The 13,299-nt window shown below is 41.0% G+C and overlaps 1 protein-coding gene across 3 annotated transcripts in view; it reads right to left on the bottom strand.

The window, feature by feature from the left end:
• Positions 1-13,299, bottom strand: part of Ces2 (carboxylesterase 2) — a 40,834-nt gene that overhangs the window by 21,974 nt on the left and 5,561 nt on the right. Inside the window, exons 11-12 of one of the 3 annotated variants that reach the window (XM_005078663.4) lie at positions 12,907-12,979; positions 11,706-12,101 (exon numbers count right to left, since the gene is read on the bottom strand). In XM_005078663.4, the coding sequence (XP_005078720.2) occupies positions 11,915-12,101; positions 12,907-12,979 (260 nt within the window). In that variant the 3' untranslated portion in view covers positions 11,706-11,914. Of the gene's footprint in view, positions 1-11,705; positions 12,102-12,857; positions 12,980-13,299 lie in introns of those variants that run through there. The other 2 variants (XM_040740785.1, XM_040740784.1) reach the window with 2 other exon arrangements.

The raw sequence follows: 13,299 nt of genomic DNA, 5'->3' as shown, positions 1-13,299 counted from the left end.
ATCATTTAAAGGCCTTTATATGGTGATGGAGCAGACCATAGTAAATATGTAGGTAGAATATAGAAGACTTTCAAATCTGTGTTATGGGGCAGTTGGAAAAATAATCTTATGTGTGAGAGGGAGGGGGAGGGAGGGAGGGAGACAGATAGAGAGAGTTTTCACAGACAGGGAAGCAGGTAGGTTAACTGCAGATCTTCACTTCTTGTTCTGCTCCCCCAAATCCAAACCCCATCAGTCTCATCCCTAGGTCTGCACAAAAACACCTACTGCAGCCTCCCTACCTCCCCCCTTCACCCACAGATCTTCCCTTAATGTCACTAAAGCCACCCATTATTTCTTTTTCAGTCCACACCCTGCAGCAGGTATTTCCTGGGAACCCACAGGACACTGGGATCAGGGAAGTAAGTAGGCTAACTGTCAGCCTCCAACTCTGCCTCCATTCCTCCAAGTCCAATCCCCCAGTGCAATCCCCAGGACTGAAGCAGATCTTCTGCTGTCACTACTCCTCATTCACTGCCCCCACTGCTAACTAAACAGATCCTGCCATGGTGATATCCAGGTCAGAGCTGCAGCTGAGGGCCATGTCTGGTCCATGGTCCTACTGCATCAAGGGTATGTTTTGATGTCTCTGGCCCATGTTACCCCACAAGACCAAAGGAATCATATATGATGAAATCAGAGGACCCTGCTGAGCCATCTCTGCCCTTCACTGTCCCTAGGAAAGCTTACCCTACCCCTCAATGGACATGGCAGCAAAATAACTGGCCCCAACTCTCACAGGAGAAATGCTCCCCACATTTGGGAGAGATGGCTCCACCCCTCACCACAGGCATGGGAAAATTGACCCTGATGGCATGTATATGGAGAGCTGGCTTCACTGTTTACCTGAGGAGGTAGCCCCAGTGGCCTGGGCTGGCCAGCTTAGCTGCCACCCAGGCCCACATACAGGGCCATAGGGTGACCCATCCTAACATTTATCCCAACTATGTCTTCCTGGAGTGTGTGAAGTGTCTGGTCCTGTAGAGCAATATCTGCAGATGTCCATGACTTGGGACAGCCACAGGCTAGCTGAGAAAAGTTTCAGTGAGGGACCAGAGATGGTGCTGTACCAGAAACCAGAGGCCTTGAACTAGAGCAATGACTCATTATATGAGTATTTGCAAGTGACATACCTCAGCTCCAATGTCATTAAGAGAAAGAAAGAAGTGTTAAAGAGGCAGGAAAGATGGAGGAGCAAAGAGTTTTTTGTTATTGGTGGTGGTTTTTTATTTGGTTGGTTTGGCTTTGATTTTTTTAAATTTTATTTTTGGAGGTCACTTTGAGGATGAGAGACAGATATGGAGGGATTGGGAGATGAGTAGAATTGGCATACATGATGTGAAATTCCCAAAGAAGTAACAAAGAAATTATGTTTTTAAAAAGAAACCTATAGAAACACAAAGAGTAGAAGGAAATGAAGAAAAGATTTCAAGGCCTGAAAATGGAAATAAAATTGAAAAAGAAAATCCAAACAGAGAAAAATCTGGAAATGAAAAATTAGGAACTCAAACAGGATCCACAGTCAAACTTCACCAATAGAATGCCAGAGATTAAAGAGAAAATCTCAGGCATTGAAGACATGATAGAAGAAATGGATACATAATTAAACAAAAGGTTAAATCTAAAAAATACTGTCACAGCCAGGCAGTGGTGGTGCACGCCTTTAATCCCAGCACACGGGAGGCAGAGGCAGGCAGATCTCTGTGAGTTTGAGACCAGCCTGATCTACAAAAGCTAGTTCCAGGACAGCATCCAAAGCCACAGAAAAACACTGTCTCAGAAAAAAAAGAAGAAAATACTGACACAAAACATGTATGAAATCTGGGGCACTATGAAAAGAACAAATCTATGAATAATATGAACAGAAAAAGCAAAAGATACCCACATCAAAGGCACAGAAAATATTTTCAAAAAAAATCACAGAAGAAAATTTTCCTAACCTAAAGAAGATAGTTCCTATCAAGGTTCAACAAGCATACAAAACACCAAATAGACTGGACCAGAAAAGAAGTTTCCCTTATCACATAGCATTAAAAACACCAAATGTATAGAACAAAGAAATAATAATAAAAGCTGAAAGAGAAAATGACCAAGTAACATATTAAAGTAGACTTGCCTTCTCAACAGAGACTCTAAAAGCCAGAAGAGCCTGGGCACATGAACTATAGACTCTAAGAGACCACAGACACCAACCCATACTATTATACCAGGAAAAATTTTCAATCACCATTTCTGGAGAAAATGAGTCATGCTCTGATAAAAGCAAGTTTAAGCAGTATCTATCTAGCTATACAACCCTACAGATAACACTAGAAGAAAAACTCCAACCTAAAGAGGCTAACTCCATTCAAGAGAACATAGAGAATAAATAATCAAGGAAATAAATAGACCAGCAACTTACAAAATAGATGCACACATGGGAATGAGCACACAGGCATGCACACACACACACACACACACACACACACACACACACTACCAACAACAACAACAACAACCATTACAACTACAAGAGCAAAAACAAAATAACAAAATCAACAATCATTGGTCATTGCTTTGTCTCAACATCAATGGTCTCAATTCCATAATAAAAAGACACAGACTAACAGAATGAATGGGAAAACAGGATCCATTCTTCTGTATCTTCCAGGAAATAACATCAAGACTATACACAACCTCCAAACAAAGGGTTGCAGAAAGAAATTCCAAGCAAATGGACCTGAGTAGTGAACTGGTATAGTCATTTTCAAATGTGAAAAAATAGACTTCAAATAAAAAAGATTTACAATAAATTAGGAAGGACACTACTCACTCAATAAAGGAAAACTTCACCTGGAGATTATTTCAATTCTTAACATATATGCCCCAAACACATGGGCACCCAAGTTGGTTATATACATACAGCTGAAATCAAATATTGGCCAACATGCACTGATAGTGGGAGAGTTTAATCCCCATTCTTGACAATGCATAGATCAAACAGACAAAAACTAAACAGAGAAATGTGGGTGCTAATTGATGCCATAAGCCAAATAGACCTAACAGATATTTACAGAACATTTCACACAAACACAAGGAATACACCTTCTTCTTAGCACCTCATGAGTTTCTCCAAAATTGACCACACACTTGAACACAAAGAAAGCTTCAATAAATAGGGAAAAATGAAATAATATCCTGAATTCTACCTGACCACCATGAATTAAAGCTAGATTTTTTTCTTTCTTTTTTTTAATTTATTTATTTTTGTATTTATTTAACTTAGAAACAAGCTTGCTTCACATGGCAATCCCAGCTCCCTCTTCCATCTCTTCACCCCCACTCTCCCCAACAGGCCCCCCAGCTCCCCACCCAATCTCCACTCTGATCCCCAGGGAGGGTGAGGCCCTCCATGGTGGATCTCCAGAGTCTGTCATTTCATCCAGGGTTAAAGCTAGATTTAAAACAAACAAAAAGCAGTTGACAGAATCTCCCAGAGAGACCTCAGGCAGATCAAATCATCCAGCATCTGCAGACATCCCAGTCTTAGACCTACACCCACAGGAAGAAGTGAGTGCCAGAACTTTTCCTGGCCACCTTTCCCTGTTTGAGTCCCCTGACTCTCAGCCCCCAGTCCCCTCCCACCACCGAATCCTGGGACCTGGAACAGACTGAACCGTTCAGCATCTGCCACCATCCTAGTCATGGACCCATACCCACAGGAAGAGAGAGACCTAGAGGCAGACTGAGCCATCTATCATCTGCCACCATTGGAGTCTAGGACACACCTGCACGCACTGGGAGAGAGCTTTGGACCCATATCCACCAAGAGAAGGAGAGAACCCACCTATATTCACTGGAAGAAGTGATGGGAAGATGAAAGTATAAGAGCATATTCAACAACAGAAAGACAAATATGACACCACCATAGTCTAGGGATTCTACAACAACAAGACTTGAACATCCCAACACAGAAGAAGTAGAAGAGAACAACCTTAAAAACAACTTTGTGAAGATGCTAGAGACTCTCAAAGAGTAAATGAGAAAACCCCTTAAAGAATTGGAAGAAAAGACAAGCAAAAACGAAGAAATGGAGGAAAGCACAAACCAAAAACTGCAATAAATCAACAAATCTCTTTAAGAAAGCAAGTAAAGCCAAGAAAACAACAATCAAACAGATAAAGGAAACAAGTAAAAAAGTTCAAGACCTGAAAACTGAAATAGAGACAATAAATAAAGCACAAACTGAGGAAATGCTGGAAATAGAAACAATCAGGGACTACAGATGCAAGAATAATCAACAGAATACAAGAGATGGAAGAGAGAATCTCAGGTGCTGAATTAAACTAGAGGAAATAAATTCATCGACCAAAGAAAATCTTAAGACCAACAAATCCTTAACACAAAATATCCAGGAAATATGGGACACCATGAAAAGGCCAAACTTAAGAATAATAGGTATAGAAGAAGGCAAAGAAGGCCAGCTCAAAGGCACAGAAAACATACTCAACAAAACCATAGAAGAAAATGGTCCCAACCTAAAGAAGGACATGTCTATGAAAGTACAAGGAGCTTACAGAATACCAAATAGACTGGACAAAAAAAAAGTTCCCTCGCCACATAATAATCAAAATACCAAACCTACAGAATAAAGAAAGAATATTAAGGGCAGCCAAGGAAAAAGGCCAAGTAACATATGATGGCAGACCTATCAGAATTACACCTGACTTCTCAATGGAAACTCCAAAAGCCTGGATAGATGCTCTACAAACACTATGAGACCATGGATACGAGCCCAGACTACAATATCCAGCAAAGCTTTCAATCACTATAGATGGAGAAAATAAGATATTCCATGACAAAACCATCTTTAAACAATACACATCCACAAATCCAACCCTACAGAAAATGTTGGAAGGAAAACTCCAACTCAAGGAAGTTAACTACACTCACAAAAAAAAATAGGCAATAGATGATCCCACATTACCAAAAGCCAAAAACCAAAAAAAGGGAAATCCACACACAATACCACCACCAAAAATAAATCCAAGACAAAAATCAACAATCAATGGTCATTAATATCTCTCAATATCAATGATCTTAACTCACCTATAAGAACACACAGGCTAACAGAATGGCTACAAAGACAGATTCCATCCTTCTGCTGCATACAAAAAACACACTAAAACTTTAAAGACAGACATTACCTCAGAGTAAAGGATTGGGAAAAGATTTTCCAATCAAATAGACCTAAGAAACAAGCTGGTGTAGCTATCCTAACAACTAACAAACTAGACTTCAAACTAAAATTAATCCAAAGAGATTTTTTAAAAATGTTATTTCAAATCCGTCTCATGAAAAATTCATCAAGATGAAGTATCAATTCTGAACAGCTATTCTCCAAATACAAAGGCACCCATGTTCATAAAAGAAACACTACTAAAACTCAAGTCACACTAAAACTCCCACACACTTAGAGTGGGAGACTTCAACACCCCATTCTCACCACTGGACAGGGCTACCAGACTGCAACTTAACAAAGAAACAAAGGAACTAACAGAAGTTATGACCCAATTGGGTTTAACAGGCATCTATAGAGCATTCCATCCAAACACAAAAGAATATACCTTCTCCTCAGCGCCACATGGAACCTTCTCTAACATCAACCATATACTTGGCAATAAAGCAAACCTCAACAGATACAAAAAAAAATTGGAATAACCCCCTGTATCTTATCAGGTCACCATGGTTTAAAATTAGAATTCAACAACAAGGTAAATTGCAGAAACCCTACAAACTCATGGAAATTGAACAATGCTCACTCCCAGGTCAAGAAAGAAATAAAGAAATTAAAGACTTCCCAGAATTCAAAGAAAATGAAGGCACAACATACCCAAACGTATGGGACACTCTGAAAGCAGTGTTAAGCAGAAAGTTCATTCACACCACTAACTTCCCACTTGAGGGAACTGGAGAATAGCCACATGATAGAATTAACAGCACACCTGAAAGCTCTAGAACATAAAGAAGCAAACTCACCCTAGAGGAATAGATGCCAGGAAATAATCAATCTGAGGGGTAAAATCAATAAAGACGAAAGAAAGAAAACAATACAAAGAATCAATGTAACAAAGAGTTCAGAGAAAATCAACATGATAGACAAACCTTTATCCAAACTAGCCAAAGGCAGAGAGAGAAGATGTAAATTAACAAAATCAGAAATGAAAAGGGGAATATAACAATGGACACAGAGGAAATCCAGAGAATCTGCAGGTCACAGTTTGAAAATCTGTATTCCACAAAATTTGAAAAGTTAAAGGAAATGAACAATTTTCTGGATAGATATCACTTACAAAAATTAAATCAAGAACAGATAAGCAATTTAAGTAGACCTATAACCCCTAATGAAATAGAAGCAGTCATCAAATGTCTCCCAACCAAAAAAGCCCAGGGTCAGATGCTCTCAGTGCATCAGAAATTCAAAGAAGAGCTAATACCAATACTCCTCAAATTGTTCCACAAAATAGAAGCAGAAGGGTCATTGCCTATCGTGGCCCATAAAGATGGCTCCACTCTATCTTGACTAAAGGCCAGAGAGTTCAAAATTGCCCTTATTAAGTCATAAGACCTAAAGGTCTAAGGTGTGGCTACAGTAGGATGTTTGATCTTGACCTTGGGTATCTTATCTAAATAACAACAGACTTGTCTGAGGTGTAGCCACTCTTGACCCTCAAGGCCAGATAACAAGTAATTAAATATAAGAGGTGGTTACGGAATCCTTGGAGAATTGAGGAAGACACATCTGTTTTTCCGTATATATGATACCATGTTCCTCCTGATTTTATTCCTGTGTCTCTGTCTTTCTTTTAATGTCTTTAGTAGCCTTTTCCTTAATACACACTCCCCCTCTCAGGTAGGAACTGTGAGTTGGTCAGTTGGCTCTGACTACAACCCCAGCAAGGACAGCTTTCCACTATTACCAAATAGTTTTTATGAGGCTACAATTACCTTGGTAAGCAAACCACACAAAGACACAACAAAGAAAGAGAACTACAGACCAATATCCCTCATGAACATTGATGCAAAAATACTCAATAAAATACTGACAAATCGAATCCAAGAACACATCAGAAAAATCATCCTAGGGATGCAGGGATGATTCAACATACGAAAATCCCATCAATGCAATCCACCACATAAACAAACTGAAAAAGAAAAACAACATGATCATCTCACTAGATGCTGAAAAAGTCTTCAGCAAAATCCAGCACCCCTTCATGATAAAGGTCTTGGAGAGATCAGGAATAACAGGAACAAACCAACAGCCAACATCAAACTAAATGGAGAGAAACTCAATGTGATTCCTCTAAAATCAGGAATAAGACAAAGCTGTCCATTCTCTCCATATCTTTCAATACTGTACTTGAAGTTCTAGCTAGAGCAGTAAGATAACAAAAGGAGATCAAGGGGATACAAATTGTAGAAGAAGAAGTCAAATTTTCATTATTTATAGGTGATATGATAGTTTACATAAGTGACCTGAAAAATACTACCAGGGAACTGCTACACAGCTAATAAACACCCTCAGCAAAGTGGCAGGAAATAAGATTAACTAAAAAACATCAGTAGCCCTAGTATATATAGACGATAAATGGGCTGAGAAAGAAATCAGAGAAGCATCAACCTTTACAATAGCCACAAACAACATAAAATATCTTGGGGTAACTCTAACTAAACAGGTGAAAGACTTGTATGACAAGAACTTTGAGTCATTAAAGAAAGAAGTTAAAGAAGATACCAGAAAATGGAAAGCTCTCCAATGCTCTTGGATAGGTAGGATAGGTAACATCTTAAAAAATGGCAATCTTACCAAAAGTAATCTACAGATTCAATGCAATCCCCAACAAAATCCCAGCACAATTCTTCACAGACCTTGAAAAAACAATGCTTAACTTTATATGGAAAAACAAAAAAATCCAGGATAACCAAAACAACCCTTTTCAATAAAGGAACTTCCAGAGTCATCACCATCCAGACTTCAAGGTGTAATATAGAGTTATAGTAGCGAAAACAGCTTGGTATTGGCACAAAAACAGACAGGTAGACCAATGGAATAGAATTGAAAGCCTTGATATTAATCCACACACCTACGTACACCTGGTTTTTGACAGAGAAGCTAAAATTATACAATGGAAAAAAGAAAGCATCTTCAATAAAAATGGTGCTGGCATAACTGGATGCTGACATGTAGAATATTGTGCATAGATCCATATCTATTGCCATGCACAAAATTTAAGTCCAAAGACCTCAGCATCAATCCAGCCTCACTAAACCTCTTAGAAGAGAAAGTGGGAGGTACTCTTGAACACATTGGTACAGAAGACCACTTCCTAAACATAACACCAGTAACACAGACACTGAGATTGACTATTAATAAATGGGACCTCCTGAAACTGAGAAGCTTCTGTAAGGCAAAGGACACAGTCAGCAAGATAAAACAACAGCCCACAGAATGGGAAAAGATATTCACAATCCCCACATCTGACAGAGGGCTGATCTCCAAAATATACAAAGAACTCAAGAAGGTAGTCACCAAAACACCAAATAATCCAGTTTAAAAGTGGGGTACAGAACTAGAGAATTCTTAATAGAGGAATCTAAAATGGCTGAAAGACACTTAAGAAATTGCTCAACATCCTTAGCCATTAGGGAAATACAAATCAAAACAACTCTGAAATGCCATCTTACACCTGTCAGAATGGCTAAAATCAAAAACACCAACAGTTTATGCTGGAGAGGGTGTGGAGAAAGGAGAACATTCCTCCACTACTGGTGGGAATGCAAACTTGCACAGCCACTTTGGAAATCAGTATGGAAATTCCTCAGGAAAATGGGAATCAATCTACCACAAGACCCAGCAATTCCACTCTTAGGCATATATCCAAATGAGGCAAATTCATACAACAAGGACATCTGCTCCACTATGTTCATAGCAGCATTATTTGTAATAGCCAGAACCTGGAAGCAACCTAGATGCCCCTCAACTGAAGAGTGGATAGAGAAAATGTGGTACATTTACACAATGGAGTACTACTCAGCGGGGGAAAAAATGGAATCTTGAAATTCCCAGGCAAATGGATGGAACTAAAAGAAACCATCCTGAGTGAGGCAACCCAGTCACAAAAAGGCAAACATGGTATGTACTCACTCATATATGGATATTAGACATCGAAGAAAGGATTATCAGCCTACAATCCACACCTCCAGAGAAGATAAGAAACAAGGAGGACCCTAAGAGAGACATATATGGTCCCCCGGAGAAGGGGAAAGGGGCAAGAGCTCCTGAACAAATTGGAAGCTTGGGGGAAAGAGGAGGGAGGTAGGAGAAAGAGTTGGGGAATGAACAGAAGAGAGCAAGAAAAGAAATAACTTAATAGAGGGAGCCATTTATAGGCTTAAAGAGAAATCTGGCACTAGGGAAATGTCGAGAGATCAGCAAGGATGACCCCAACTAAGAATCTAAGCAGTAGTGGAGAGGCTACCTTAAATGCCCTTCCCCTAAAATGATAATGATGACTACCTTAAATGCCATCCTAAAGCCTGCATCCAGTAGCTGATGGAAGCAGAAGCAGAGATCCACAGCTGAACACTGAGCCGAACTCCTGGAACCCATTTGTGGAGAGGGAGGAGTGATGAACAAAGGGGTCAAGACCATGCTGGGGAAACCCACAGAAGAGCTGACCTGAACAAGTGGGAGATCACAGACCCCAGTCTCACATCTGGGGAACCAACATAGAACCAAACCAGGCCCCCTTAATGTGGGTGTCAGCTAGGAGGCCTGAGCAGTCTATAGGGCCTCTGGCAGTGGAACCAGTATTTATCCCTAGTGCATGAACAGACTTTGGGGACCCATTCCCCATGGAGAAATACTCTCTTAGCCTAGATACACAGGGTAGAACCCAGGCCCTGCCCCAAATGACTTGACAGACTTTGTTGATGAGGGGTGAGATGGGGGCGGTTTTGGTGGGGGGGTATGGGAGGATGGAAGGGAGAGGAAATTAGAATTGATATGTAAAATAAGATTGTTTCTAACTTAAATAAAATTTATTTTTTTAAGTTCTATTCATTATTGGAGGACAGAAATAGATAAATAAATGGATTGTAACAGCATCAATCATAGGTGACAATCTATGGAGACAATCAATAGCAAGGTTTTCAGTTGTTGGCAACCTAACAAGGTTGATGTGGGTACCTTAGATGCTATATTCTGAAGGTTTTTGGTGGTTCATACTTCTATGTTGCAACCTGATGTCCAATGTCATGATAGTTAAGATTTGATCCACTAGGCAATGGTCAGGTTATTAGCACCATTGTTTGTCTATTTTATCCAAGGAGGACACAAGCAGCAATCTTGAGTCAGAGAGTGAGCTCTCACCACATGGCTGGCATCTTAACCCTGCATGTCATGAGCACCAACACTGAGAACAAATCTCTGTCGTTCATAAGTCACATTTAAGATACATACTTAGTAGCACATGACTTGAAGGGTACATTAATAATAATAAAGAAATGTGGGCCAATGGACACCCCCATGGAAGAACTCACCCTCCCTGGGGAAAGGAGGGGGTATTGGGTGGGTGGTGGGAGGGGTTGGGAGAAGGGGAGGGAAAGAGAGAGGGACGTGAGATTGACATGTGAAGAAACCTTGTTTCTAATTTGAATTAAATTTAAAAATAAAAATTTTTAATATAAAAAAAAGAAATGTGGGCCAGGCGTTGGTGGTGCACACCTTTAATCCCAGCACTTGGGAGGCAGAGGCAGGGAGATCTCTGTGAGTTCGAGGCCAGCCTGGTCTACAGAGTGAGTTCCAGGACAGGCTCCAAAACAATACAGAGAAACCCTGTCTCAAAAAAAAAAAAAAAGAAAAGAAAAGAAATGTGAGACAAGTCTGCAGTAACCTACAGGTGTGAATGAAGATCAAATTTAATGATTGGTAGATTTGAAATACAAAGGGTGAGTAGATGGAAGGACAGGTTAGGGGAAAAAGATGCATACTTAAATACATAATGATCTGCATATTCATCTGTATAGTTAGTCTATATATTTATAGACAGTGTCCATATTTAGAACAAGTTACCCTTGCATTTCTGCATTCGTTAGATTCTCTGCTTCAGTCTGCAAGTGTGGGGTCACACATCTGTCACAACACTCAGGTAGCAGCTTATGATTTTCTTTTTTTTTTAAAACATTTATTTATTTATTATGTATACAGTGCTCTGCCTGCCAGAAGAGGGCACCAGATCTCATTATAGATGGTTGTGAGCCACCATGTGGTTGCCGGGAATTGAACTCAGGACCTCTGGAAGAACAGCCAGTGCTCTAAACCTCTGAACCATCTCTCCAGACCCCTTATGATTTTCTTGTGGCAGTGCTGTTACCAATCAGGTTATAATCAACTCATAGATAATGGGTAGGGACATGCTGAGAGATGGACATGGGGTTTTAATACCCACCCACATCTGGTGTGTTCAAAATTATCCAGAGTTCCTGGTTCATTTGAAGAAATTTTAGATTTGTGAAAAAGGAGGAAGAGGGATGGAAAAAAAATGAGGTAAAGAAGAGAAGAGGAAATGCAAGCCCACTAGGGTACAAAGGAAGGTTGGCATCCACCGGGGCTCACACAAACACACTGTCACAGGAGAATTTATTGAATATGCCAATCAAGACAGGACCCAGACCAACAGGGTACCAGTGACACAATTAAGTGTTAACTGAACAGATATATGAAGAGAGGGTGCATGGATACATGAAAGATGGTGTCACCCCTGTCTTCTGAGTGTCTTCTGAGTGTTGACTCCAATTCTACACAGGACACCCCATTATTGTGCATAACATGCTACAGCTCTGTGTGCTTGTTCTCAACATCCTTCAGCTCCTGGATCTTCTGGGGCAGGGTCTTGGTCCAGAACTGCACCCGGTTTGCCTTCAGAGCATGGCCGACAGTAGGCTGGATGTCCAGCTGCAGGTACTGTTCATCCTGGTTAAATATAGGCCAGTGGGGCAGGTCCACGCTGTTGGGATTCCTGTGAACACACCCTCACAGCAGGGTGAGGTGAGGATCACTATGAGTTATGCTGTGCCCAGTCCTGATACCCTAGTTTGGGTCAATATGGTGAGTGAAGCAGGTCAGAAGCATACGGACACAGAAGGATGGTTTCATGATAGAGGCAAAAAAGAAACTCCCAGTAGTGTCACTCCATTAGAGGCAAGGCCATCTGGGATGTTTTTCCCTTTCTTTCTATAGCAGGCTCATGTACACAAAACTAAAGCAGTTTGACCACACACACCCCAGGGCACAGGAAGGTGACTATATTTGTAGGGGAAACAGGACTCAGCCATTAGCCATGTGACACTCTAAAGACACACGGATGTGCACACGGATGTGGTAACGAAAGGACAGAACCGCGCTGCTAACCACACCCACTTTGGGCATGACTAGGCTCAGGGTGGAGGAACTATGCCACTAGCCAGGCCCACTTTTGGGCGTGGCTAGGGGCGTGTACGGAGGAAGGAATAAAAGAAGGAACAGCAGAGCGATCGCCCCTTTTTTCAGCTTCCAGTTTGGTGGCGGAAAACTGCTAGATTCATTAGAGTTGTTCGTTTCTCTCTTGTGAGCAATTTCTACAATAAACAGTTACTTATACCCTCAAGTGTGCCGTTTATCGTTGCAGCATCGACTATTGACTGACACTCAAATGGGATTACTGTATGGGAGGAACCTGACCCCGAGGAATAACCTAACATGCTATAAGGGATCTGCCGTATGTTCATAAGCCTACCCCAAACAAGAGGAGGACCTGGGAGATTCAGAGGAGCATGGCTTCTCACCCATGTCTTGCAAAGTTGGCCCAGTACTTCATCATCTTCCTGCTCAGAAGCTCCTCTTCCTCAGTGAAGTCAACTGTGGCCATGGGGAAAACAAAGGTCCAGGTCCCAGTCACCCCGTGCAGTTGCTATATTCAGCTATAACCTAACTCTGGTACACATCGCCCTCCCTGCCTAGATCCAGGATCTTCTGTTTCCCACCCTTCCTGCACTTGTCCCAGCCTCCAATTTACTTCACCTCCTCCACCCCCACCTTATTCTTATTCCAGAGGCTTTCTTTGCTCTGGCATAGTCATTTACGGAAACATCATGGCTTTAATTGGCCCTCTCTGATACCAGACCTGACACTATCATCAGGATGGAGACAGAGACAGAAAGTACAGTCTGGACTGGGAA

The sequence above is a fragment of the Mesocricetus auratus genome, unplaced genomic scaffold (genome assembly GCF_017639785.1).
Source record: "Mesocricetus auratus isolate SY011 unplaced genomic scaffold, BCM_Maur_2.0 Super-Scaffold_100714, whole genome shotgun sequence".
NCBI lineage: Eukaryota > Metazoa > Chordata > Mammalia > Rodentia > Cricetidae > Mesocricetus > Mesocricetus auratus.
Note: the sequence above shows the minus strand (reverse complement) of the source record. Positions and strands in the feature narration are given on the sequence as shown.